This window comes from Taurulus bubalis (assembly GCF_910589615.1).
Source record: "Taurulus bubalis genome assembly, chromosome: 5".
Lineage (NCBI taxonomy): Eukaryota > Metazoa > Chordata > Actinopteri > Perciformes > Cottidae > Taurulus > Taurulus bubalis.
The window spans coordinates 28,002,556-28,029,220 of NC_136593.1; the positions used below are offsets into that span (position 1 = coordinate 28,002,556).

Here is a 26,665-nt window from a genome sequence, read left to right on the forward strand (position 1 = left end):
AAGGACTTTCGGTTGGCCTCAAGGAGGTTCTGGCAAACCATCCGGCGGCTCAGGAAGGGAAAGCAAGGCCTACCCCAGGCTGTTCTCAGCGGGGGGTGGGAAGGGAACTGCTGACCCGGACTGAGGACATCGTCGGGCGGTGGAAAGAGCACTTTGAGGAACTCCTAAACCCTGGAGAGGGGGCAGCGCCTGAAGTCCTTGGGGTGGATGCACCTATATCCCTGGCAGAGGTCACTAAGGTAGTCAAAAAGCTCCTTGGTGGCAAGGCGCCGGGGGTGGATGAGATCCGCCCTGAGATGCTGAAAGCGCTGGACACTGTTGGGATGTCTTGGCTGACACGCCTTTGCAGTATCGCATGGGGGTCGGTAACAGTGCCCATGGACTGGCAGACCGGGGTGGTGGTTCCCATCTTCAAGAAGGTGGACCGGAGAGTGTGCTCGAACAATCGTGGCATCACACTGCTCAGCCTCTCGGGAAAAGCTTATCCCAGGGTGCCGCTTGTCGAACCTCAGATTCAAGACGAGCAGTGCGGATTCCGTCCCGGTCGTGGAACAGTGGACCAGCTCTTTACCCTCGCAAGACTACTGGAGGGGTCCTGGGAGTTTGCCCAACCAGTCTACATGTGCTTTGTAGACCTGGAGAAGGCTTTTGTGGGGGGTGCTGCGGGAGTATGGGATGCCGGACCCGTTGGCACGGGCCATCCGGTCTCTGTACGCCTGCAGTAGGAGCTGTGTTCGTATCCTTGGTAGTAAGTCAGACACGTTCCCGGTGGGTGTTGGCCTCCGCCAGGGCTGCCCTTTATCACCGGTCCGGTTCGTGACCTTCATGGACAGGATATCTAGGCGCAGCCAGGGGGCGGAGAGGATCGGGTTCGGGAGTCTCGGGATCGCCTCTCTGCTGTTCGCGGATGATGTGGTCCTGTTTGCGAGTCGAGCCGCTGCTCCTTCGTGTTGAAAGGGGTCAGCTGAGGTGGTTCGGGCATCTAGTCAGGATGCCTCCTGGACGCCTCCAATTAGAGATTTTCCAGGCACGTCCAGCTGGTAGGAGACCCCGGGGAAGACCCAGGACACGCTGGAGGGATTATATCTCCCGGCTGGCCTTGGAACGCCTCGGGGTCCCCCAGAATGAGCTGGAAAGGGTTGTGGGTGAGAGAGAAGCCTGGGTCGGCCTGCTGAACCTGCTGCCACCGCGACCTGACCCCGGGTAACCGGTTATAAAACCCAAAAGGTCTTCAGGGCCGTGGGACTGGAACTATTGTCCCTCTGGTGTCACATGACAACCTTTCTGTTGCTTTGATGTTCCACACGGACACTCCTTCCAAAAGAAGCGTCACAATGGAGGCTTGCAAGCTGGGTCACATCTGAGATGAAGCGTGAGAACAGGTTGCATTATGGGAACTGGAGGAGAGAATCTGAAGGAGGTTGAGACAACAAACATCTGTCTCTTAGCTGCTAAATGCTCCATGTGTTCACCATGTTGCTATCTATAGTAGCAGCTAACATTAGTGTCCAGAGGGCTTTTATCATGCAGGATTTACTCACATTTGAAGTTTTTCAGGAGTTTTAAGTATCATCATTTGCATGAAAGTATGCATTTTGCAGGATACACCTAATGCAACCTACTCACTATTTGCAAACACACAAAATACAAAATTCAGTAACCTAAATACATCTTCTCAATTGCCAGAATAAAAACACATTTTATTTTGTCTTTGCATTTACATGATGCCTCTTGGTCTCAGTAATGCGCTGCAGCTGCAGCCACGAGGAGGACGTTACATCACAGCAGCATCCAGCAGGGGAAGCGGCGCAGACAGCTCCATATTGCGCAGCAGCTCTCCGCAGATCGGCTGCGTCACACCTGCAAAACCCACAAAGCGGCGCTGGAGCAGCACTCATCACCACCAGGAACGAAACGCTGCAGCAAGACGAGCCGGTGAGTACCGGGACACCTCTCAGTATATAGACACCATATATCTGTGTTTTCACGGAGATGCTCGGTCCTTCATGTCGGAGCTGCGTGTCTTTGTGTCTCGGGCTTCCTGCCGGGCCACGCAGCCTCACGGTGTGTGTGATTTCGGCTGCTGGAGGGGAAATAAAACCCCAATATAATGATGGATATGACTCCTTTAATGCTGTATGCATCTTAAATGACACAGAAGCAGGACCTGATCCACATGCAGTGGCTGTGAGACGCCTTGTTGTTTACCCCCCTCAGGCTGGTGGTGTTTTTTTAAGCAGAGAAAATGGTGAAACTGGGGAATAATTTCAGCGAGAAGAATAACGGGAAGGTGTCGTGTGAAGACGGGTTCGACACCATCCCGCTCATCACGCCTCTAGATGCCAGTCAGCTGCAGTTTCCTCCACCAGATAAGGTGAGATGTATGTGTGTGTGTGTGTGTGTGTGTGTGTGTGTGTGTGTGTGTCCATTGATTTGTGAGCCTTTTATTCCTGTATCATAAAGCAATTAGTCCAATTAGAGTGTTTTTTTTGGGTGCCACTTCACAGATCCTCACATACATATTATTCCCATAGAGCAATATAAACTATTTGACCCATCCTGCTTCTGTGAACTCATGTTCTGTGAACTCTGCGAGCTGATTGGCTGTCGCTGTGTTTCTACCAGGTGGTGGTGAAGACAAAGGCAGACTACATCGAGGGCAAGAAGGGAAAGCTACGATCTCCTAAGATTGCAGAATTCTCAATAAGCATCATCGAAGGCGTATCTGAGCGACTCAAAGTAAGAATCGTCTGCGTTCCCTTCATCCTCCTCATCATCATCATCAGACGCCCTGAACGCAGCACATCTGTCGTATTAATAATCCCTCACCAATCCAAGTTCCACTTTGTTGAGCTCAGGCCGCCTTCACGTCCTGCATCCTGTGCAGCCCGTCGTCTGACATCATGCCCTGTGATTCACTTAGCCCCGCCCTGAAACTCATTAACTCAGCTGCTGCCATGGCGATGGCCTCTAAACGGCACCATCTCTCACCAAACGCCCCCCTGGCTGGCAGATGTGTCACACACACACACACACACACACGATATAGAATGATTGAAACATATGCTTTTATAAAAGAAAGAAGGTCCAACACAACCCTGGGCGCCTGCAGACTTCCATGCAAACCTTTTAAGAACTCAGTGTTCAGCATGCAGAGAACACGGCGCTCCTCCTCATGTGCAAAAGCAACAGATGAAACCGCTTCTGTCACATCCCTTTAAGTAATGGTGCTTTAATCCTCGAACATCTGAAAGGCACGGAGGCCGTCTCCGTCTCAGAGAACTCGCTCCCGTCCTCTGATCAGCTGTGAGACGGCGCCAGCAGCCCTTTCATCGCAGAGCGTCTCTTTTAAAATCTCCTGTTGCTTCGTGCTTCACGTCCTACTTTCTGTTCTCTGTGTGCGCGACAGACAGATGAAGAGGATGTTACTTCATTCACATTGACACGTGCTGTTAAAAGTCTCTCACACCTGCTTCAAACATGCAGGGGAACGGTAGGAAAAAGGTCCCGGGAAACCCTCGAGTATCTGTGACAGAAGCTGCATTTTCATCAGGATTTCACAGTTTTTCCGTTTCTCTGCACAATAATCACATTTCTCCAAAAGCAAAATCACATCTTGAATCATAAAAATAGCTCGTGCTCATTGGGCCTGAACATCTTGGGCGTTAATGAGTCCATTTCTCCCACACCTCGTCTCACCCCCTCCCACTTCTTGAAACACCAGTAGCCGTTACATAACTCCCCCGAGAGGCTTTACTGACGGTCACACAAGCCTTATGCAGAATACTCTGCATAGACCAGTGAGTTACTGCTATATACACACAGGCTTTTTTTGGTGCCTTTTCACCGCAAACAGAAAACATATATACAGAAATGAAAAACAAACAATGATAACTACAAGAAAAAGGGTCTGGTTTGCTCTGTCCTCTCAAAAACATGACACATCCTGAGAAACATTCAGGTTCTCATCGTGTTCTATTGCTGACGTGTAAACATCGTCCATTTCTCCCTCTCTCTCTCTCTCTCTCTCTCTCGCTCTCTCTCTCTCTCTCATTCTGTGGGTTAACAGTTCCATCAATGTTCAACCATCCATCTTCATGGTGGTTCTGTCGTGTGCCATCTCTTCGTAATAACCTTTTCATAGCTGCTAGCAGAGCACACACACGTAGTTACCAATGTGCAACTCTTCCATGGAGATGTTTTCTATGCTTTACTTATTTCGTAGCATTCCCACGCGGGTAGACCTGTCCTTCAGCTGTTGTGTCTCCTAGGTGACCCTGCTGGTGATCTGTGCCCTGGCCTTCCTGGTGTGTGTGGTGTTCCTGGTGGTCTACAAGGTTTACCAGTACGAGCAGCCGTGTCCCGACAGCTTCGTTTACACGGTAAACACGCATGAGCGTCTCTGTCTGTGGCCCTGCAGGCCATTATCTTTATTTGATTGTTTCCTGGGTGAACCGACAATTTTTAATGTTTTAGCAAAATGTGTTAAAGAGTGATGCAACCGCCCTGCAATGAGCTTTATACTTAAACCACACAAACCATATAGAGTCATAATACATGTTGCAGAGAAATGAAGCATTGGAAGTTAGATTTACCATTTATTTACCATTCAATCTGTCCTTTCAATATCTTTGAATAGTTTTGAAACAATCTGATGGTTTTCTGTTGGTAAACTGTAATAAAATCATTGAGATATTAATGTGTTTTTTCACACGTTACCAGCTTTTGATAAATGATTCTGAATGAATTGATCTGGGTTTTAAATTAATTTAAAGCGAGGCCATGCGGCTTTCAAGACAACTAATAACATAATCTTCCTCTTTCAAATGAAAAGTTGAATTCATAAGCAATAAATCACAGCATTCAGGGGTTTTGCGGCTGCAGCCTGACTACAGATGGATTGTGTGGCGTCTAATTCAATCTAATGTGAGCAAACAATAGATAACGTTGTTGTGCATTGGACATTATTGAGTTATCATCTAGTATTCTGACTTTATGACTCCTTTCCACTTGTGTTAGCTTAGCATTTTAGCTTAAAACCTACAGCACCAGTATAGATTAGGTAATGCAGCATGTTTTTATTGAGCTGTTTCTGGCGCGATAGTCTGGCAACCTGTGAGGATAAGCGGCTTAAGAAAATGGATGCTTGTTTCCTGGCTCTTCATTTCCTTGGGTATTCTTCTCAAGCTCAAACTGCACAGCTGTGTGTTGACCCAGACATCTAACCTGTTTATTCTCCTGCGTCTGTGAACTGTGAATCACACTTTGTTCCTCAGAGCTCCATTCCACTCCCCTGAATAACAGTGTGGTCACTTTTGCGTGTTCTTTTCACACGGAGCAGCAGGGTCGCTGCATGCCGGCCGGGATGTACGGCAACTACCCCCCTCAGGGCCCTGGGGGCCGCGGCCGCCTCTTCACCCTCATCAACCACTACAACATAGCCAAGCAGACCATCACCCGCTCGGTGTCGCCATGGATGACCATCATGTCCGAAGAAAAGGTCACCCAGCAGGAGACGGAGACGGCCCAGAAGCTGGCCTAGCCGGCCTGGGATCGGGAGGTGGCCTCACCCGCTGCAGAGATGAATAAATACATAAATAATATGGTTGTGCCATTCAAGCAAACCTCAGAGTCCTGGGGCTTTCTGCTGGGGAAACTCCTCTGATGCTCTGCAGGCTTGCTGGTGTAGTTTGGGCAGCTGATGTGTATGTAGCAGGAAGCAAGCCTCACCGCCGGGGGTCATGGTTTGTTTGAATCGCATGTGTTGTTATTTATTTACACTTTAAACACACACACACACGCTTTGTACACACACATGTAAACTCACTTTAGTACTCGCATTGTGAAATGACTGTGAACCATCTCGTGTCTGCGTGGCTGGTTTAAACGCACGACTCTTCACTTTGCTTTGAACCTGTTTGCTCTCAGATGTCAGAGTACTGATAGCGCATGTCAGACCTCAGGTCTGCTGTCACATTCATCACCAAGCGACACACGTTTGGCAGCCAATCAGCCACCAGAGGTGTGGAAATATTATGTTATGATATCGTGAATAAATGAGGCTCGACGTGAAGGAAGCCTCTGAACCAGCGGAGCGATAGCGTTTGCTTCGTGGTTCTGACGCAGCCAGGTTTTAGTATTTAATGCATCGAGTCTTTTCAACCAGCATTGATGATTGTCTCCATTCATTTCAACTCTTTCGCGATCACCATGTGCTTTTCTTTGCCGGCCACTTAAAGGTTTACTTTTCACAGTGTACATTTTATGCTACTGTATTGAATGTGTTTTGCATTGCTAGTGAAGACACTGTATTGTGCAATGCTTTGCATTGGTTAATGTCGCCATAGATGGCTGTTGGTCGCCATCACAGACTCTAGATTAGGTCGATGTAGTGGAACAATCTGACAGTAGTCGCTTGTCCTGTTGCTTTTTCTTTTTTTGCGTGTTCTTTAACTTAAAACTGTCACAAATGATGTACCTTTTTCAAAATATGTAACGATTACCATTGAAGTGCATTTGCTACATAAAACAAATGTTAAATGAAAAACTGAAATAAAGTGCTCACATTTCACACCAACGCCCAAGTGGATTGCATATATATATGAGCAGGAACAGTGATGCTGAAACCCCCTCAGGGCAGAACATAAATACAGTGAAAAGCTCCCTGGAGTTAAGATCAAAGAAAAGAATTCTCAGCGCTGTAACCAGAATATAGTTAATCCTAATAAACAGATTAGCAGAAGTATCAGGAGGCTGTGTGTCGACAGCTGACAGGAAGCAGAGCGCTGCTGCTGGGGATGTTATCTCAAACACTGACATGAATATGAAACGCATTAACTCTTATAAAATGATACCCAGAAGTAAAGAGAGGAGACAAAACATTGCATTAAGACGACTGCTCAGTTTTACTAGAATGTGAGTGGTGTGTCAGTACAGTTATGCTGTGATAGAAATCCAATAACTTTCCTCTGCAGCCCACAAGAAAAGCAAAACATTCATCTGGATTTGACAGTGGAGTATAATGCAAGTGTCACTGTGGTACACGCATGTTTATTATATTTAAATGGTGTACATGAAGCAGCTAGTGTGAACAGTATCCCTTTGTCTTTATTTTCAGTCAGCTCGTTGCTGCCAATCAAACCACCGGCGCTGCTTTTAGTGCCAAAGACTCCCTTGACTGTGCAGCTACAAACACAATTAAAAGTGGACAAATGCCTCCATAAAAGGGCTTTAAAGCATTAAATCCCTGAAAGCACTGGACAAACACTATTAGACAGTTAGCGGCAGGTGGAGGACAAACTGCCGTGACTCTTCTCAAAGGGCACTTTGCTCCAGCTGCAGCGTGAGCCGCACATTCAGTCTCAGTGTTGTCGTCTCCTCGCCTTGAAGTGACCCCCGCTGCCTGTGAGGCGGCTTCCTGTCCTGCAGAGCGCATGCCGGCTCGTGGGGTTAGCTGTCGTACCAGTCCAGGAAGAGCAGCGAGAACGAGCACATGACCAGGAAGAAGAGGATCCACACCCGGAAGCCAGCGTTGTTTTTGATTGCCTTGAGGAATGAATAGATTTAATAACATGAACCAAAGGAAAACTCAACAGATTTAATCATAACGTCTGAATACCACATGCAGAATAGATGAGTGCCGTTACCTCTCGTATGTCCTCATTGCCTTCTTTGACGTTTTCTGTCGCGCCCACAACCAGCTGATGAATGCTGCCGATCTCCGTTTCCTGTCACACGAGCAGGACAAAGAGTTTAGCTTCAACCTCTCCTCAAAATACAGGATCCAAGTGAAGGACATGAGAGGAGCTCACTTGTTGCAGGACTTTCTCAGCAAAGATCTCTTGCAGTCGAGAGATCTCCACCACCTTCCCCTCGATTTGCCTGAAATGCACAAAAGAAATGCATGAAATATCCCATGAAAAAAAAGAGCAAAGAGCATATTGAAGCACTTTCAGATGGCATTGGTATTACAGGGCCACGCATCTTAGGACCATTCTTTGTCCCATCTGGAACCAACAAGCCACTTTTCTCTGGCTCCTGTCCTCAGGTTACTTTAACCCCGTAAGGATGGACATGTGCTAGTTCACATAGTTGCTTCCTTGCTGACTTGGCATTTCAATAAGTAGGGCGTTGTAAATTCATGGGAGGCGATTGTGTAAAGATGGATCTCTGGATCTCCACCAGAACATCTTTTCACCCTTCACTTAACAACACAGAAGTGTTACTGACTTCTCCTGGTCATGGACGTGTGGATCAGAACCCACATGAGGGGGAAAGTGAGCGGAGCTGGACTCACCTCACTTCATCCACCAGGCTGTTCATCTCGCTCACCAGCCTCTGGTTCTCCTGCTCAAACTACACAGAAACACACGATATCACAACACCTTCATCAATTGTTTCTGCTATGTTGATACGCCGAACATTTAAACATGACATGCGGCAGTTACAAGTTGAAATATGCTGCATTTCACACTAAACCGTAACCACACCAAAAACAGCTAAATTAGCTGAATTGGCTAATTCAAAAGGTCCAAATTAGATAGAATATAATTTGGACATAAATTTTTTTTTTTAATTCTCACTAAAAACCTCCACACAATGCATGTGTGTGTTACTGAGTCCCTGTGCATTTAGAAGCTGTCTAAGTATAGCTGTTCTTTCATGAGACGAATCACACCGATCTGCATATATGCTGCATGACATGACAGATGAATCCTGATGTCGCCTCACCATCTGGACCTCCTCAGGAGAAAGCTCGTCCTCCATGCGGCCCTCCTCCCACAGGTTGACCGGGCTGCCCGGGACCTCCGACACACTCTTCTCTGCAGGGAAGAAAAGCAAAAGATCCCAATATGTCATTCATCTGAGGCGCTCATGAAGCTGGAAATATAACCCCGAGTGGTTATTTAGATGGAATTATTGAGATGAGGCATCCTTGTGGTCACTTTACATTTCACCGCATTGGATCTAAGAGCAGCCGGTGTTAAAATACTGAAGCAGTGCTGGAGATAGATGCTGATTGGCCGGCTCTATTTTCACTCGGGGGACGAGGTGTGAGAGGAAGAACATTGGAGGAGTGTGGCGATAAATCAAATATCATGACACGATATTTGCCTCAAACCTTTTCAATCACTTTGCATCCTCTGAGGTGCTTAATGCAGACGCATCATCAGATGGAGAGGAGAGAGCAGAGGAGGGAAATATACAGGAGCACTGTTTTAAAAAGCATTGATGCAATTATGTGCATTTTAATTTGGGAGAAAATGAGTACAGCAGAAGCTGATTAAAATAGGCAACATTTATTCTGCAGCCTTCCGTTTGTTTCTCTTAAGTGATAACATACATTTGACCTAAAGGTTGGGCCTGTATACACCTGCTTATTAATGTTGTGCTTTAATCAAGTACCCACAATGCACCATCAGGCTTAACAGTGCTGATGGAGATGTCTGTAGAAATGTAAATAACGAAGGGAAGCACTTCCATGTAATGGAACTCACCCGTTATTAATGCAGGACAGACAGCAGCTACTGTTATATTTACACAGTCACTGTGCATTCCCATGTTCTCTTTTATTTATTTTATTGTCTTGTCGTGCACAGAGTGCACTTTAAGCTCGTAAAGCACGGAGCAGCAGCTTGTGAAACATCGCCCGGTCTCAGGGGACTTACTGACTCACCAGGACTTTCCTCCTTCACGGTCTTCTCCTCAGGGCGCATCACCACCGCCGGCGCCTTCGCCCCCTTACGGCGGTGCTCTGGCTCCAGCCTCGACCTGAAAGCACAGAGCGTCACGTGAAGCAGGAGCAAGTGGTTTCAGTAAATAACACATGAGTGAAGTGTGCATGTACTCACATCCTCTTCTTGTCCACCATTCTCTTGACTCGGATGGCTCTCTGTTCAGAGTACAGCTTACACACTCCTTCAAAACAAACGAGATACACACAGGGTTCACACACATGCTGACCAATGATCTCATGACTTTAAACCAAATTGTGTAAACAGTAAAAAGTGAGTAAATGTAGTATTTAAACTAACAATGAGAATACAAAGCATACAGTAAACCTTAAATGACTCAAATGAATGAGACAATAGTTTGATTAAAATAATACACATTTATATAGATGCCTGTATGTATGCCTGCTTATATTCTGAGTCTTTCTTTTAAAAGCATATTAATTGTTTCAAACTCAGCGTAAATGAACGACATGAACACATGAATATAACACATTTACATGACTTTTACTACACTTTCTGGATTTTCTTTTTTTTCCAAGGACCTTTCCAGGCCTGGAAATAATCATTTTAAAAAATGTTTCCAGGTTTTCCATGACCGTAAGAACCCTGACATGATGTCGCCCTGCAGGTATGCAGGTGTGCAGTATGTGCAGTATGTGCAGCATGTGCACGGCAGCTCATGTTGAAACCGATGTGGCCGCTGGGCTCATGCACACGACTCCTCGAGCCAACAACCGTCCTCAAGACAAACACATGGATGCATAGAAACCGCTCCATAATCTGAGAAGAGCTGCATTAACTCACCTCTCAGATAAACTTCAATGAGGTCCAGCACGGCCCCTCTGTGCTTCTTTAGCTGGGCTGATGTCACCTGCTTCTCTGCTATTGTGACGATAAAACATTTTCTTTTTACAGACAAACTTGTGTGCAAAAGAAGTAACGACAAAGACAATTCCAGTTAAAAGTCACTGCAAGACAAAACCATCACCTGGAAGCATACTTTACATTTCCAATGATACCTCTGCACTAGTTCACATGACACGGTCAAACAAAGCATGCACCTTCATTGCGGAGCTGCTTGATGGCCTCGGAGCAGGTCCTCATGAAGATCTGAGCGTCCTGGTCGATCTGGTCTCGCTCGTTGTCCGTCATGCGGGTCAGATCTGGAGAGATGAGACTGAACAATCACAGAGAGGTGAAACACTTTGAATGATATCCAAACAGAGACTATTTAGAGGGCGGGCTGAACATTAAAGATACGAGTGTCTCCATCCAGTGAGCTCATGTAACCATCACTGTAACTCAGGACCTCGCCGTCAGACTCACTGTCTCCCTCTGGTGGACGCATGAGACACAACGGCACGCTTAAACGTGTGGACATACCTAACATGTAAAGGGATGTGAACATCTATTCTGTTGGAAAGATGGATTTTGAATAACTTTGATTGGTTAAATATAAAGTGCAAATAGTACGAACTTGAATTATGAATATATACATATGATAAAACCAGAGCTGAACAATTATTAGTTGATTGTAAGAGAATTCCTCATCAACTATTTAGAACAGGGGTGCCCACACTTTTTTGGCTCACGAGCTACTTTTAAAATGACCAAGTCAAAAAGATCTACCTACATTATTAATGTATGCATATACAGAGTATACTTTATATTTACAATATTGGTGTACCTTGCATAACTGCATGAACCCTTATGACACAATACAATTTTGTACATTTTTGGTCATTACATTTTGCTCTGATGACTTCACTGCATGGAACCAGCAGGGTTGCATAGTCCGGACAGCAGCTGCTGGTAGTCAGCGTCAGGCAGACCAAAGGGTCATCAGTCATGGTGGAACGCTGTTTGGACTTAATCTTTTTCATGTGGGAAAAGGCTGACTCTAGGGCTGCAACGAACGATTATTTTCATAAACGACTAATCTGTCGACTATTTTTTCGATTAATCGACTAATCTAATGACTATTTCCCAAAGCAAATTAAGAATAGTAACTCAAAATGTTGGAATTTGAACTTCAAATGTATTTGAGTAACAAGATCTGAACATCAGAACATCATCATAACAAATAAATTAAATAGTAATACAAATTAAAGTGCAAATATGCTTTAAAAGTAAAGAAAAAGTACAAATGAAGCTTTAAAGGTAACTCAACATAGCAATCAAGCCTCTGAAAGTGCAAAATAACTAAAGAATAACTGGGCTGCAAGTGCCATTCAAAGTCCAAAAGTTTAAAAAAAATTGTCCATCCTACCCGATAATTAAAGCGCAAGGGTTTAAAGTAAATCAAAATGACTCATTACAGTCCCACGTCTTGCTGCTCCCTCCTTCAGGGGAACACACAATTGACACACGTTTTAAATTGTAATTCAGAAACGTGAGCATATTGACATGCTCTTAGTTGGTTGTATTCTGCATGTTTAACAACATGGAGAAACTCCTGTATCTCCGGACAGAGCTCTATAAGCCATCTCACATCAGTGTGCAGCAGGAGGTCAGAGTGGCTGCAGTCCTTCTCCAGATGCGCACAGAACATCCGTCTTTGAAGAGCTCTCGCTCGATTAGACAATCGTTGTTGCCACATCCGTGATCTCTTTCATGTTTAGCGTTGCAGCGCATAATGCTTGTTGGTGTATTGTGCAGTGGTAATGAAGGAAGTCGAGGAAAACATCTCCCTGTACTTGGCAATACATCCATTCAAGCGGCCAACCATTGCGGGCGCAGCGTCCGTAGTGATTGACATTAATTTGCACACTGGAAGCTGGGTTTTGTCGCTAAAGTTTTTTTTAATTATTATTATTTTTTAAATGGCATGCGATCTACCCGCACTGCCTCCGCGATCGACTGGTAGATCGCGATCGACGTATTGGGCACCCCTGATTTAGAAGATAAATCAATCTTTTAAGTCATTTTTCAAGCACAAATACCAAACTTATTTACATCTCCATAACTTTTGGAATTTAACTATAATTACTTTGGGCTCTGGGAAATTGTGATGGACATTTGTTGCTATTTTCTGACATCTTAAAGAAAACAATCAATAGATTAATTGATAATGAAGATAACTATTCCTCTAAATAAAACAAACAACAATGCAGTGATACAAGCTGAATAAGTCATACTTTATCAAACTCATGGTGAGATACACTCAGGTATATGTATATCTATATATATATATATCTATATATATATATATATATATATATATATATATATATATATATATATATATATATAGATATATATATAGATATATATATATAGAGATATATATATAGAGATATATATATATATATATATATATAGATATAGATATATATATATATATAGATATATATATATATCTATAGATATATATCTATAGATATAGATATATAAATATATCTATATCTATAGATATATATATATACACAGTATATACCTTCGCTAGGTCGAAACCTTCGCTAGGTCTAAAACGATGACCAGCTGCACTAGTTTGAGATGCATTTGGAAGTGAGTTATTATTATTATTCCATAGGGTTTCATTATTCTGAGAGGAGGAAAACGGAAGTTGATAAGAACATTGGAATACAGGAACGACTGCAGATGAAACCACTGCTGCTTTCTTGGTGGATTTTCCCACCACTAAATGCTGCTGCACTCCCATTGCCATCTCTAATGTTTAGTTAATTGGTTCTGCTGAGGCTTTATCAACAGACCTAACCAAACAGAGGCTCCTTCACACACCCACACCTCCACAACACAGGGGTGGAGGGAGCGAGGCCTGGATTAGTCCCAGGGCGTGATTTGTTCTTCCCGTGCTCGCAGCTCAATTATTCCAGACAATTAGACTGGAGACTGCTGCTCCAGACCACCCGACTCGCTGCTGACCCCGTGCCAGCAGACACACACACACACACACACACTGGAGACAGATTTGACGATACCTTCAAGTAGCCCTGACTCCTGACCTCCTCTGAATTGCCTCAGAATCAAAGTGTGTGTGTCTCTTTCGGCCTTGAAGGCTTTTCCCCCGGCTGCTGTTGTTGACTGTGGTGGAATACTGCGAGTGTTTGGCGTGGCTTACCTTCCGGCGCTCACATAATCTTTCCTGTGTTGCAGCAGAAAGTCTTTGAGCTTGGTGATGTTCGAGATCTGCCAAGACAAAGTGAGAAAGAAGAGAAGCATTACTTGATTACCTTCAACGTCAACGAGTCTCTTTTAGATGCAACGCCTCAGCGGCTCCTTCACATGTGTCAACACGGCTTAAGGAAAAGGTTCTCAGACTTGTACCAGGAAACTATTTCCTCCAGACTACATTCAGACAGAGCCAGAGTGAAAGCAGCATTTTGTATTTATTGGATGTGACAGGCGACCAATGTCCGTCTGCCTCGGCGAATTCTCAATATTTGCTTTTGACGATTCATCAAGTCAGGGACGTGCAGAAATCAAACCTGCAATTTCCCTGTCAGACGGCTCTCATAAATAAAACCACGCGCACAGAGCACTGACAGAGATGCATCTCTAATGCGCTTTAAATTCACGAGCTGTTGCTATTTATCACAGAGGAAACGTCCACGCGTGTGTGTGCACAGGCAAAGCAGAGGAAACTTGGTTCAATCCAATATTTGCTCCTGTAATTCAGTCAAATATTAAAAAACCAAATTGCTTCCCTGTCCACAGAGCGGCGCTGGCAGAGAGGAGTGGGTGTGAACATAAACACAGCGGACTCTGTCGGGTCCACGGACACACAACTCAGGACTGAAGACCGACACAATGAGTTTGACTGTGACAGCGACCCCGCAGCACGGCAGATTATTCTGATAGCATAACATCTCTGTCTTCAGCCATCAGCCCCTTTTTTCACTCTAACAACCTCAATTATCAAATTGCCTCGGCTGAAAGGAGGAAAGGAGGTAACCCGGCACCGGCAGGCCAATAATGTCTCCAAACATTCGCTCCTATAGCGTCACGGCGACCCGAAGCGGGGGTTTTATTTGAGTTGACGTTTTAAAAAATGACACAGAAAGGTGTCAAGACTAACAGAGCCGAGCAATTAGATAGAAACCCAGAACTCCTTCTTCGGTTTAGAAGGTAATTCAGTGACGGACGTCACGGACTCCGGAGAGGGCCGACCTCTGTGATAATACAATTATTTGGAGGTCAAGAGTTAATTGTTGTTCAGAGCAGTCAAGCTCAGAGGAGAAGAGAACCTTTATCAGGGTTCAAAGCCTTCACAACACTACATTATGTATCTGTATATTATGTCTCCTGAGTGACTTTAAAGAAAACTCCTGCAAGACGGAGGCTTTTCCAAAACCATGAAACCCAAATCCTGACAAGCGAGTGGGTGAGAACACACTTGACATCTTTTTTGTTTAATAAACAAAAGTAATATGTTTATTATGCATTCAACCATTCCAAAATGTATCTTACAACACATCAGATGTTTCATTGAGAAATGTTGTGGCATCTTAGTATTGAGTGTTTTATTTGTGATTCATCATCTCACCTCCAAGTTGAAACACTAAAATCTAACCTGAAGTATTTAATGTGATAAGTAGTCGATTAATCAATTAGCCAAGCGACCAACAATTCATTGACAACTATAATAAGATAATAAGTCCTTTTTAAGCAAAAATGGCAAACAAACAAAAGGCTCTATTGTCTCAAAATAAATGTTGTGTGTGTTTTTGTTGTCTATGACGGTGAACTAAATATTGTTGGTGTCTGGAAGAAACCTGCTTACCATTCGCTGACCTTCTATAAACACACATGGAATGACTCATTTATATTTTACTATACACTATATTTCATGCTCACAGTTAGCACCTTTCATTTATGCACAACGTATATATTCTCCTGCAGAGCTCACTGCACTGCACCGTCTGACCTGCAGGCAGCGCTACATCCTCAGCATTGGGACATTGGACCAAAGGAAGCAAGAAAGAGTGTGTGTGTGTGTGTGTGTGTGTGAGAGTATGTGTGTGTGGGGGGGGTCCAGAGTGCTGCTCCGGGTTGAGCCGTCTCCTGTGTGTATACATTGGAGCTCGAATTCCCAGCACAACCTCAAGGGTTTGCAGGGGGTCAGAGGGATCAATTGCTCTTGTAACTTAAGACCCTAAAGAGCAAGTAATTCCTCAACAATGAGGAAGGGGGTGGCCTTGTGCATGTGGCTCACCGTGTGTGTAGCGATATGCTAGCGTGTGTTGGCATAGGTGTGTGTGCGTGTGTGTGTGTGTGTGTGTGTGTGAGGCAGAGCTCGCAGCGACGGCAGGAGGAGACAGTCTGCCGGGCTACATCTAATCTCGTCATCATCAAAGACCCCACTTTACCTCCTCACTTTCTCCGCTCCCCTGTTCCCCTCCAGCCCCGATTGAGCCCAAACAAGCTATCAGGGGGGATTATTACGAGGAAGAAAAGAGAACAGGACTTAGCTAGCAGATTTCTTAAAGGGCTTGGCCGGCTCTTTGTTTTGTTAAATGCAGGTAACGGGCAGAGTTGGGTGATGCTTTTGGGTTAAGTCCCTCTGCGTCCTGACCGAGGGCGATCCCGGCTGACGCCACCGCGTTGAGAGAGAGATGCTTCAGTGGAGAAGACTCGGCCACATGCTGCTTTTATTACCATGTTTATGTCTGAGTCCATAATGGCTTTAGTTTTGTCTTCAGTCAGCGCCATAAACAAACACAAAAGTGCCATCAAAGAAGACTTTAAAGATTATTCATGAACAGGGTCTTTTTTTAATTTATTTTCTTTCGTTTGGATTTTTACTGGATGAAAGTGAGCAACACACTTCTGGTGTTGGTTAATTTTTGATCCGATCATGCGTGGATACAACATCTGAACTTTCAAAAACATGCAAACACTTCATGTGTTGTACGTAGTGTAAAGGCAACAGAATAAAACAGTCGTATCGCTTTAAACTCGGTTTACCACAAAGGAGCAAGAGATGACATGAGGTCACCATTGATGCAGGTCTGTAGTCTGTTTTAAGAAATAAATACATAATCAGATCGACAAAGCCGATCTTTAGAAAAGACAGCACGATTTTATGCAATACCAGTAATGTTTGTTAATAATCAGGACATGTTTTACAGTCTATTTATCATGAGGAAAATAAACAAACTCCTCCTGTCATTTAGAATTCAGATTCACCAGCATTATTTATGTAACCGCAATATACAGGAACTCCAAATATATACAGGAGATCCAAAATCCTGACACACACATATAATATATATATATATATATATATATATATATATATATATATATATATATATATATATATATATATATAAAATTGCACACATCTTAAATTTACGTTGGGAAGGCGTCTCCTGCAGCGCTGCATCAGCACCCGCCTTGTTTTTGCAAGTTTGTTTTGTTTGTTGTGTGTTTTATTCAGTCAATCAATCATTACAATATTCTATAATATACAAAACAGAAAGACTGAAAAGGTAGAAGCAAAACATGCTTATATATTCCTATCCTAAGTCAATGGGTTGTTTCAGCGTTGTTTTATTTGCCTAATTTTTATAGATTTCTTTTATGATAATGTGCTTTAAATAAACTTATAAATAAATATGGATATTGTGTAGTCATGATCCCGATAATTTAGAATCAAATAATAATAATTCCTCATAATGGGCAACAACTGAAGCTAGATTTAACCTTTTAAAAACCAACCTATTTTCAAAAGTAGCTTTAACTAAAAGGAATACATATTCCAAGATAAACCAGGATAGGTATATAGATATATTAGTAGTTCATAGTAAAATTAACTACTTCCCTTCTTCCATATCAAACTGCAGATGGTAAATTGCTGAGTTTGTAGGGAAAACATTCTTCCACTCTCGACTCTAAATGTCAAATCTGGTCTCAGAAGTGAGGCCCGATGTCTGACAGCTGCTCTAAAGGAAAGAACAGAGAAACTGTGCAAGTCAAAATATTCCCCACCGGCATCCGATACAGAACAAAGCGACAGATATTGCTGCTGTGTTGGATGGCTAGTTGCTATATATTCAATATAAATGTGAACTGACATAATCAATACGTCTTGTTGTCCTCATGATCTAGAACACACACACTATATTTTAATAGGAGCCCATCTGTTAGCTTCACGGTTCAGACTCGGTGTTTAAGTGGCGGGTCGAGTCGGCCGCCTGCTGTCATCTGCATTGCTATATTTCAGTGATTGTAAATCACAATAACTTCAGATTGTGTAAAAACAAAGCTTGACAGCGCTCTTCAAAAAAGAGTCAACAGCTGCTGCTTTAGTCTTTAAATGTTTAGATTGAGCCTCGTCTATTTAGTCTGCAGAGTATCTGCTGTCCATCTTATGATTTAGAGTTTGACATCTGTGAATCTGCATTTCACCACTTTTTCCTATTTCATTTTATGAATCACGCAAAAGCCTTTTGTTGCACGCAGTGAAACTAAATCAAGCTCGCGCTCGGGCCCGACAGGATGCCTCAGAATTCAATTTGCCTGGCTTCCATGGGAAAACAGAGCGAAGATTAGGCCAACTGGTAAAGAGAGCGTTTAGCAGCGCGTTCATCTCGGGGTGATCCCTGCAAATCACTTCCCCATGGCTGCAGCCGCCTGAGCCGTCCCGCCCCGACAGCTGCAGGAGGACGCTCTACCTGTGTGCCAAGTGGGGGACTTCTGGAGCGTTTCAGGGTTGGAAACGATTATCACGCATTTACCAGCCCAATAATGTGACATACAGTCATCGATTGCACACATTAAATTAGAAATACAAACAGGTTTCAGACGTAACATTGACTCATGAGACAATATCATAACAGAGTCGGGATTTAGCTTTTTATTTTTGTTTTTTTTACATAACTATTAGACATTTGTAAGGCTATTTTATAAATATTCACGTCGGTCAATTTTAGCTACAGGTCGGCTTAAATGTTGAAACTTTGTTACTTGACCAACAATTACTGTTATTTAAGAAGAGGCCTGAGAAAAATCTTCAAGACAACTGTGTCCCGGATGCACCCTCGATCCAGGGAGGGTGTGAGAAGGAGACGGGTGACACCTTAACAGCACCCTAACAGCACCCTTTAGTGACGGCTGCTCACCTGTGAAGCTCCCTGATGCCGTCAGGCTGAACAATCAACACCAACAACTGACAAATTATATCAATATTTACCACTGTGCAATATCAATATTCTATTCTATATAATGTGAAGTCAACCATTCAGTCCATCTACAATTATAATAGATTTTATATTTTATATTGATCTATTATAGCCTTACTGTTAACTATCTGCTGTAATAATGTACACGAGCCCCTGAATAAAGGATTCACTTATTTTATCTTAGTTTTTCACACTTTATTCAGGACAGCGTCAATAGAATCATGAAAATGATCCGACAAACCATTTCAAAGTTTGGTCGACATCTTTGAGTGTACCATCGCAGATTCAACATATCTTAGTCTAAATCAATACTTTCATGTTGGTAATCAGACAGTTATTTGGGGCCATAAAGTCCAAAAACTTAACTTTGATGAAATCCCAAATGCAAAAAACAACATTTTGGACTTGGAAACTTGATCATCACTGAGAAGAAATCTAAAGTAAACCAGATTCTAACCGAGATGTTTTGAGAGTATATGAGCATACCATCTCAAAGTGAAAGTTGTCACAGGGAAGAGCCGCCTCCCATCAGCACAACACACTTTTAAGTGCTGGCCGATGGCCACACTTTTCAGGGTTTCTAAGAAAACACCGTGAGAAGGAGCCAATTTTGGAATACCAATACTGAAGGCACAGTGGGGAGCCGAGCACTATTTTCTACACACAATTTACCAATTTTAAAGTGACCTCCTCCATTTAAACTGGAGAAGGGCAGCATGCTGCGGAGAGAGACGAGGTGAGCGGTGAAATGGAGATCACAGCGCCCCAAACCGACCCCTAAGAGGTAAAAGAGAGAACCCCACCCTGTAAACACTGGCCCTCTTATTACTCAATCAAGCCCTCTTTTTGTTGCCTTGAAAGATGCAACATTTCCTGCTTTTTGAGAAGGAAAAAGACTCATAGCACCACTGTGTATTTGTCAACTTTGATGTTTTCCTTCTATTTTTGTCAAGCTTCAGTGGGAACTGGGAGAGTTATGCATGTCTTGAAGGGCACCCACATCTGTTGTGCGTTAGGTGCCGGCCGTCAACATTGTTACTGGGGACCTAATTTAATATTTTCTCTGTTTTGATCTTCCACCTTTAATCACTGGCTCTTGGGAGGATCGACTTTCCCCGAGAAATTGTTCGAGAGCCGAAAGAAAATGTTATTGCAGTATGTTTATGGAATCATACATGTGAAGAGGGGACTCGCACAAAGAGAAACGCTGCCCACGCCAGTCTGTACAGAAAAGAATTGATAGTTTAGTTGTGGGTGAAAACCACGACATAACTGTTCGCAGTCAGGACATTCCAAGCTCGCAATTTCAATTTCTACAAACGCCGCTTCACCGAGATGGTTTGAGATTATATCTGCAGCGTGAGGGCCGCGGCGGTCGGGGGGGAGGAGAGCAGCGGGCCAGCACCACAGGATAGGTTTGGGTTTCTTTGAATCAGCACCACTGCTTTTATTAAACCACCATTTCTAATATTAATGTAACAGAACATAACAGAAACCTAGTTGTGCAGAACTGCTGAGACCTGGCTCATGTTGGCCTCAGACTGATGGTCGGAGACATCAGGTACGACTTAGAGTCCCGACTCCCCGAGGGAAACGTAAAGTAGTTCTTCAAGGTGCCTTTGAAGAGGTTTGTGTTACGATGTGTACGATATTCATGTCAGGCCAAGGACTTCTGGCAGAGGATCAACTCTCATGACATGCAGTGAAGCCTTGTAGTTCCCAATGATCCATTACCTACGGCCAACCGTTGATGATGTCTCCGTACCTTGATGGAAGACTACAAGTTGAGATGTTTTCAAGAACTAATTAAACACCAATGGACGCCCGTCTGCCTCATGTCAAGGTTCAAACTACTTTTATGTGAAATGTGACGTATCTCGGTCTTTCAACAGAGGCTGTCCTCGCTGTCGATGGAAACACAGCCTACAGCTGAACATTTGTCTGAGATTGAAAACCAGTTCAGGACATTATGAAGAAAAACTCACCATGTCTTTTCAATGTAAAAAGACACGAGGAGAACGCTCTTCGCTAGTTTTGGCTTCCGCAGGCTGAAGTCTAGATCTCATTGGGCAATTTTCTGGGTCGGTTCAAAGTCCAGAATCTCGGCTTGTCAATGTTTGGGAAGCAGTGGCGCTCCGACCTGACAGTTGGCACAAAATATTCTGGGCATTAAACTGCAGAGTCTGGCCAGTTGGCCCAATGTGATTTTTTTTATTTTTTAAACAACTTAGCTTTTGTCTTCCCAGATCTCAAGCAGAGCAGTCATTTATCCTGATCTGCCCACACTAGGATTGGAAAATTCCTTGGAAAATTCCTGTAGTCTGACCAAGGTTCAAGAAAAAAATACTGTTTTTTAAGAGTGAGGTATTATTTCAGTTATCTTTATCGCTCCGTGTCCAGGAGATGGCATTTTGGAATTGACTGTTTGCTTCAGAAGTAAACTGACTTAAGTTAAATGGTTGGAATAATGGTTGGAATATAATAGGCATGCAGGCGTGTAACAAAGCAAGCTAGCAGAGCGGAAGAGGATTTTGTTTTTGTCGTGTCTGAGACAGAAAACTCTGTTTGAACTCAATGCCTCAATTCTTTGTGAGTGGGTCCAGATACGAGTTATACAGACAAGCAGCACTGTACACACAACATGTGACAAATGAAGCACATGTGCTCAAGATGCCAAATGAGTTGAATAGACCAAACGCCAACTGTACGATTTTTAATCTTAAACCATGACCCATTTGCTAACTGCGATGCCAGAATAGTCTACGAGATGAAAACATCTTGAAAAAGTCGTTTTATTAAAAGCCGACCAAATGGTCCAACCTCAGCAGCAACGACGCAGTGGAAGGTCTGTTGTGAACACATACAACCACCATGGATCTCGTCAAATTACATTTTTGTATTATAGTAATCATCAAAACCCTTTGAGGCAAAGTCATTTCCCTTTTGATTAGATACATAACACATTCACAGGAAAATAAAGCTCTGAGACACCGAGTAATATGATTATGGTTTCTGGGCTTGGTAAAGGATAAAAGTATACTTAGTCAAAACTATAAGGTTAATACTTCTTATTCTATTATTGAGAAATTATTTCTCGGACATGAATATGACGATAGAAATCATGTTCTGCTAGCATTAATAAGGTCATGACAGGTTATATTTAGGTGTATTGCAATTTGACAGCCTCCTTTAATATCTATTAATGTGTATTGGGCAATACTAATCAATACGCATGTCGACTTTATGGCAATACTGGATTTATGTACGATTTTAGCATCAATGTCATACAAATAACATAGATTGGGAAATATAACGTCACACTGCTGGGAGAGACGTTATTAACTGGAAATAGCTGGTGCACATTGTTTAAAGTGTTCTACACATGTCATAGACTTACTGCCTGCAACAATGTAGCATGAGCAACAATGACACGTTATAGACTTACTGCCTACATCAATGTAGCATGAGCAACAATGACACATGTTATAGACTTATTACCTGCATCAATGTAGCATGAGCAACAATGACACATGTCATAGACTTATTACCTGCATCAATGTAGCATGAGCAACAATGACGCATGTCATAGACTTACTACCTGCAACAATGTAGCATGAGCAACAATGTAGCATGAGCAACAATGACGCATGTCATAGACTTACTACCTGCAACAATGTAGCATGAGCAACAATGACACATGTTATAGACTTACTACCTGCATCAATGTAGCATGAGCAACAATGTAGCATGAGCAACAATGTAGCATGAGCAACAATGACACATGTCATAGACTTACTACCTGCAACAATGTAGCATGAGTAACAATGTAGCATGAGCAACAATGTAGCATGAGCAACAATGACACATGTCATAGACTTACTACCTGCAACAATGTAGCATGAGCAACAATGACACATGTCATAGACTTACTACCTGCAACAATGTAGCATGAGCAACAATGACACGTTATAGACTTACTGCCTACATCAATGTAGCATGAGCAACAATGACACATGTTATAGACTTATTACCTGCATCAATGTAGCATGAGCAACAATGACACATGTCATAGACTTACTACCTGCAACAATGTAGCATGAGCAACAATGTAGCATGAGCAACAATGACACATGTTATAGACTTACTGCCTACATCAATGTAGCATGAGCGACAATGACACATGTTATAGACTTATTACCTGCATCAATGTAGCATGAGCAACAATGACACATGTAATAGACTTACTACCTGCAACAATGTAGCATGAGCAACAATGACACATGTTATAGACTTTCTGCCTGCAACAATGTAGCATGAGCAACAATGACACATGTTATAGACTTACTACCTGCAACAATGAGCATGAGCAACAATGACACATGTTATTGACTTAAAGCCTGCAACAATGTAACATGAGCAACAATGACACATTTCATAGGTGTACTACCTGCAACAATGTAGCATGAGCAACAATGACAAATGCCATAGACGTACTGCCTGCAACAATGTAGCATGAGCAACAATGACACGTCATAGACTTACTGCCTGCATCAATGTAGCATGAGCAACAATGACACATGTCATAGACGTACTGCCTACATCAATGTAGCATGAGCAACAATGACACATTTCATAGGTGTACTACCTGCAACAATGTAGCATGAGCAACAATGACAAATGCCATAGACGTACTGCCTGCAACAATGTAGCATGATCAACAATGACACATGTTATAAAATTACTACATCAATGTAGCATGAGCAACAATGACACATGTCATAGACGTACTACCTGCAACAATGTAGCATGAGCAACAATGACACATGTCATAGATGTACTACCTGCAACAATGTAGCATAAGCAACAATGACACGTGTCATATACTTACTGCCTACATCAATGTAGCATGAGCAACAATGACACATGTTATAAACGTACTACCTGCAACAATGTAGCATGAGCAACAATGACACATGTCATAGACTTACTGCCTGCATCGATGTAGCATGAGCAACAATGTAGCATGAACAACAATGACAGATGTCATAGACTTACTGCCTGCATCAATGTAGCATGAGCAACAATGACAGATGTCATAGACTTACTGCCTGCATCAATGTAGCATGAGCAACAATGACACATGTTATAGACTTACTACCTGCAACAATGTAGCATGAGCAACAATGTAGCATGAGCAACAATGACACATGTTATAGACGTACTGCCTGCAACAATGTAGCATGAGCAACAATGACACATGTCATAGACTTACTACCTGCAACAATGTAGCATGAGCAACAATGACAAATGCCATAGACTTACTACCTGCAACAATGTAGCATGAGCAACAATGACAAATGCCATAGACTTACTGCCTGCATCAATGTAGCATGAGCAACAATGACAAATGCCATAGACGTACTGCCTGCAACAATGTAGTATGAGCAACAATGACACATGTTATAAACTTACTACATCAATGTAGCATGAGCAACAATGATACATGTCATAGACGTACTACCTGCAACAATGTAGCATGAGCAACAATGACACGTGTCATAGACTTACTGCCTACATCAATGTAGCATGAGCAACAATGACACATGTTATAAACGTACTACCTGCAACAATGTAGCATGAGCAACAATAACACATGTCATAGACTTACTACCTGCAACAATGTAGCATGAGCAACAATGTAGCATGAGCAACAATGACACATGTTATAGACTTACTGCCTGCAACAATGTAGCATGAGCAACAATGACAAATGACATAGACTTACTGCCTGCAACAATGTAGCATGAGCAACAATGACACATGTTATAAACGCACTACATCAATGTAGCATGAGCAACAATGACACGTCATAGACTTACTGCCTGCATCCATGTAGCATGAGCAACAATGACACATGTCATAGACTTACTACCTGCAACAATGTAGCATGAGCAACAATGACACATGTCATATATGTACTACCTGCAACAATGTAGCATGAGCAACAATGACACGTGTCATAGACTTACTACCTGCAACAATGTAGCATGAGCAACAATGACAAATGCCATAGACTTACTGCCTGCATCAATGTAGCATGAGCAACAATGACACATTTCATAGACGTACTGCCTGCAACAATGTAGCATGCGCAATAATAGGATAGGATAGAATATATACTTTATTTATCCCATAGGGAAATGTGGTAATGACACATGTCATAGGCTTACTGCCTGTCCTAAACCGCAGCATGAACAACAATGACACATTTCATAGGCTTACTACCTGCAACAATGTAGCATGAGCAACAATGACAAATGCCATAGACGTACTGCCTGCAACAATGTAGCATGAGCAACAATGACACATGTTATAAACGCACTACATCAATGTAGCATGAGCAACAATGACACATGTCATAGACTTACTGCCTACATCAATGTAGCATGAGCAACAATGACACATGTCATAGACTTACTGCCTACATCAATGTAGCATGAGCAACAATGACAAATGCCATAGACTTACTGCCTGCAACAATGTAGCATGAGCAACAATGACACATGTTATAAACGCACAACATCAATGTAGCATGAGCAACAATGACACGTCATAGACTTACTGGCTGCATCCATGTAGCATGAGCAACAATGACACATGTCATAGACTTACTACCTGCAACAATGTAGCATGAGCAACAATGACACATGTTATAAACTTACTACCTGCAACAATGTAGCATGAGCAACAATGACACATGTCATAGACTTACTGCCTACATCAATGTAGCATGAGCAACAATGACACATGTCATAGATGTACTACCTGCAACAATGTAGCATGAGCAACAATGACACATGTCATAGATGTACTACCTGCATCCATGTAGCATGAGCAACAATGACACATGTCATAGACTTACTGCCTACATCAATGTAGCATGAGCAACAATGACAAATGCCATAGACTTACTGCCTGCATCAATGTAGCATGAGCAACAATGACACATTTCATAGACGTACTGCCTGCAACAATGTAGCATGAGCAACATTGACACATTTCATAGACGTACTGCCTGCAACAATGTAGCATGCGCAATAATAGGATAGGATAGAATATATACTTTATTCATCCCATAGGGAAATGTGGTAATGACACATGTCATAGGCTTACTGCCTGTCCTAAACCACAGCATGAACAACAATGACACATTTCATAGGCTTACTACCTGCAACAATGTAGCATGAGGAACACTAGGATATGTACTTTATTTATCCCATGAGGAAATGTGGTAATGACACATGTCATAGGCTTACTGTCTGTCCTACAATGCAGCTAGCATGAGCAACAATGACACATTTCATAGACGTACTACCTGCAACAATATAGCATGAGCAACAATGACACACGTCAGAGACTTGCTGCCTGTCCTACAACGCAGCATGAGCAACAATGGCATTAAAACAGCCCCGTTGTTCGCTGTCATTACACTTAAAGTCAGTTCGTTTCGATGCTAGCCCAGTTAGCTGACGTTAGCTGGAGGAAACACTCACCACTTCTTTGGCCTTCGGAGAGAAGCCGCTCTTGGGTCTGCTGTTCTTGAAGATCTCATCTTTGGGCGAGTCAAAGCCGACTCCTATCGCCTTGTTCCGGGTCTTCACTGTCTTGACACTGGCTTTGAAAAGTAAAGTAATATCCACAGCCATGTCTGTGCAGCTGCAGCGGCGCGGGGACCGCTGTAAACAAACTGACACGTCACCAAGTGACGACGTCATCGTCCTGCGA

General features: G+C 43.0%; 2 protein-coding genes across 2 annotated transcripts; one reads left to right on the forward strand and one right to left on the reverse strand.

Moving 5' to 3' along the window:
* The first annotated feature begins 2,242 nt into the window (after window positions 1-2,242).
* Window positions 2,243-6,473, forward strand: LOC306737256 (neuronal vesicle trafficking-associated protein 1-like). The gene is made up of 4 exons (XM_079218971.1): window positions 2,243-2,374; window positions 2,626-2,739; window positions 4,272-4,382; window positions 5,342-6,473. Exons 1-4 carry the CDS (start codon window positions 2,246-2,248, stop codon window positions 5,540-5,542), a joined length of 555 nt encoding a protein of 184 aa, XP_079075097.1. The 5' UTR covers window positions 2,243-2,245; the 3' UTR covers window positions 5,543-6,473.
* Window positions 6,474-6,903: 430 nt separating this feature from the next.
* Window positions 6,904-26,601, reverse strand: stx18 (syntaxin 18). Its single transcript, XM_079218871.1, has 11 exons — window positions 26,434-26,601; window positions 13,816-13,883; window positions 10,796-10,911; window positions 10,539-10,616; window positions 9,852-9,918; window positions 9,677-9,771; window positions 8,731-8,822; window positions 8,297-8,355; window positions 7,812-7,881; window positions 7,647-7,727; window positions 6,904-7,545 (listed from the first exon to the last, which is right to left on the reverse strand). Exons 1-11 carry the CDS (start codon window positions 26,584-26,586, stop codon window positions 7,450-7,452), a joined length of 975 nt encoding a protein of 324 aa, XP_079074997.1. The 5' UTR covers window positions 26,587-26,601; the 3' UTR covers window positions 6,904-7,449.
* Window positions 26,602-26,665: the final 64 nt, after the last annotated feature.

What these genes read in the sequence shown, in the direction of transcription:
- stx18 (XM_079218871.1), bottom strand. Translation starts at nt 26,586, where the DNA reads ATGGCTGTGGATATTACTTTACTTTTCAAAGCCAGTGTCAAGACAGTG. An exon ending in ATGGTGGACAAGAAGAGGAT is followed by an intron (nt 9,772 to 9,851) that starts GTGAGTACATGC and finishes CTGTGCTTTCAG; the next exon opens with GTCGAGGCTGGAGCCAGAGC. An exon ending in GCAATGAGGACATACGAGAG is followed by an intron (nt 7,546 to 7,646) that starts GTAACGGCACTC and finishes TCATTCCTCAAG; the next exon opens with GCAATCAAAAACAACGCTGG.
- LOC306737256 (XM_079218971.1), top strand. Translation starts at nt 2,246, where the DNA reads ATGGTGAAACTGGGGAATAATTTCAGCGAGAAGAATAACGGGAAGGTG. An exon ending in AGTTTCCTCCACCAGATAAG is followed by an intron (nt 2,375 to 2,625) that starts GTGAGATGTATG and finishes TGTTTCTACCAG; the next exon opens with GTGGTGGTGAAGACAAAGGC. An exon ending in GCGTATCTGAGCGACTCAAA is followed by an intron (nt 2,740 to 4,271) that starts GTAAGAATCGTC and finishes TGTGTCTCCTAG; the next exon opens with GTGACCCTGCTGGTGATCTG.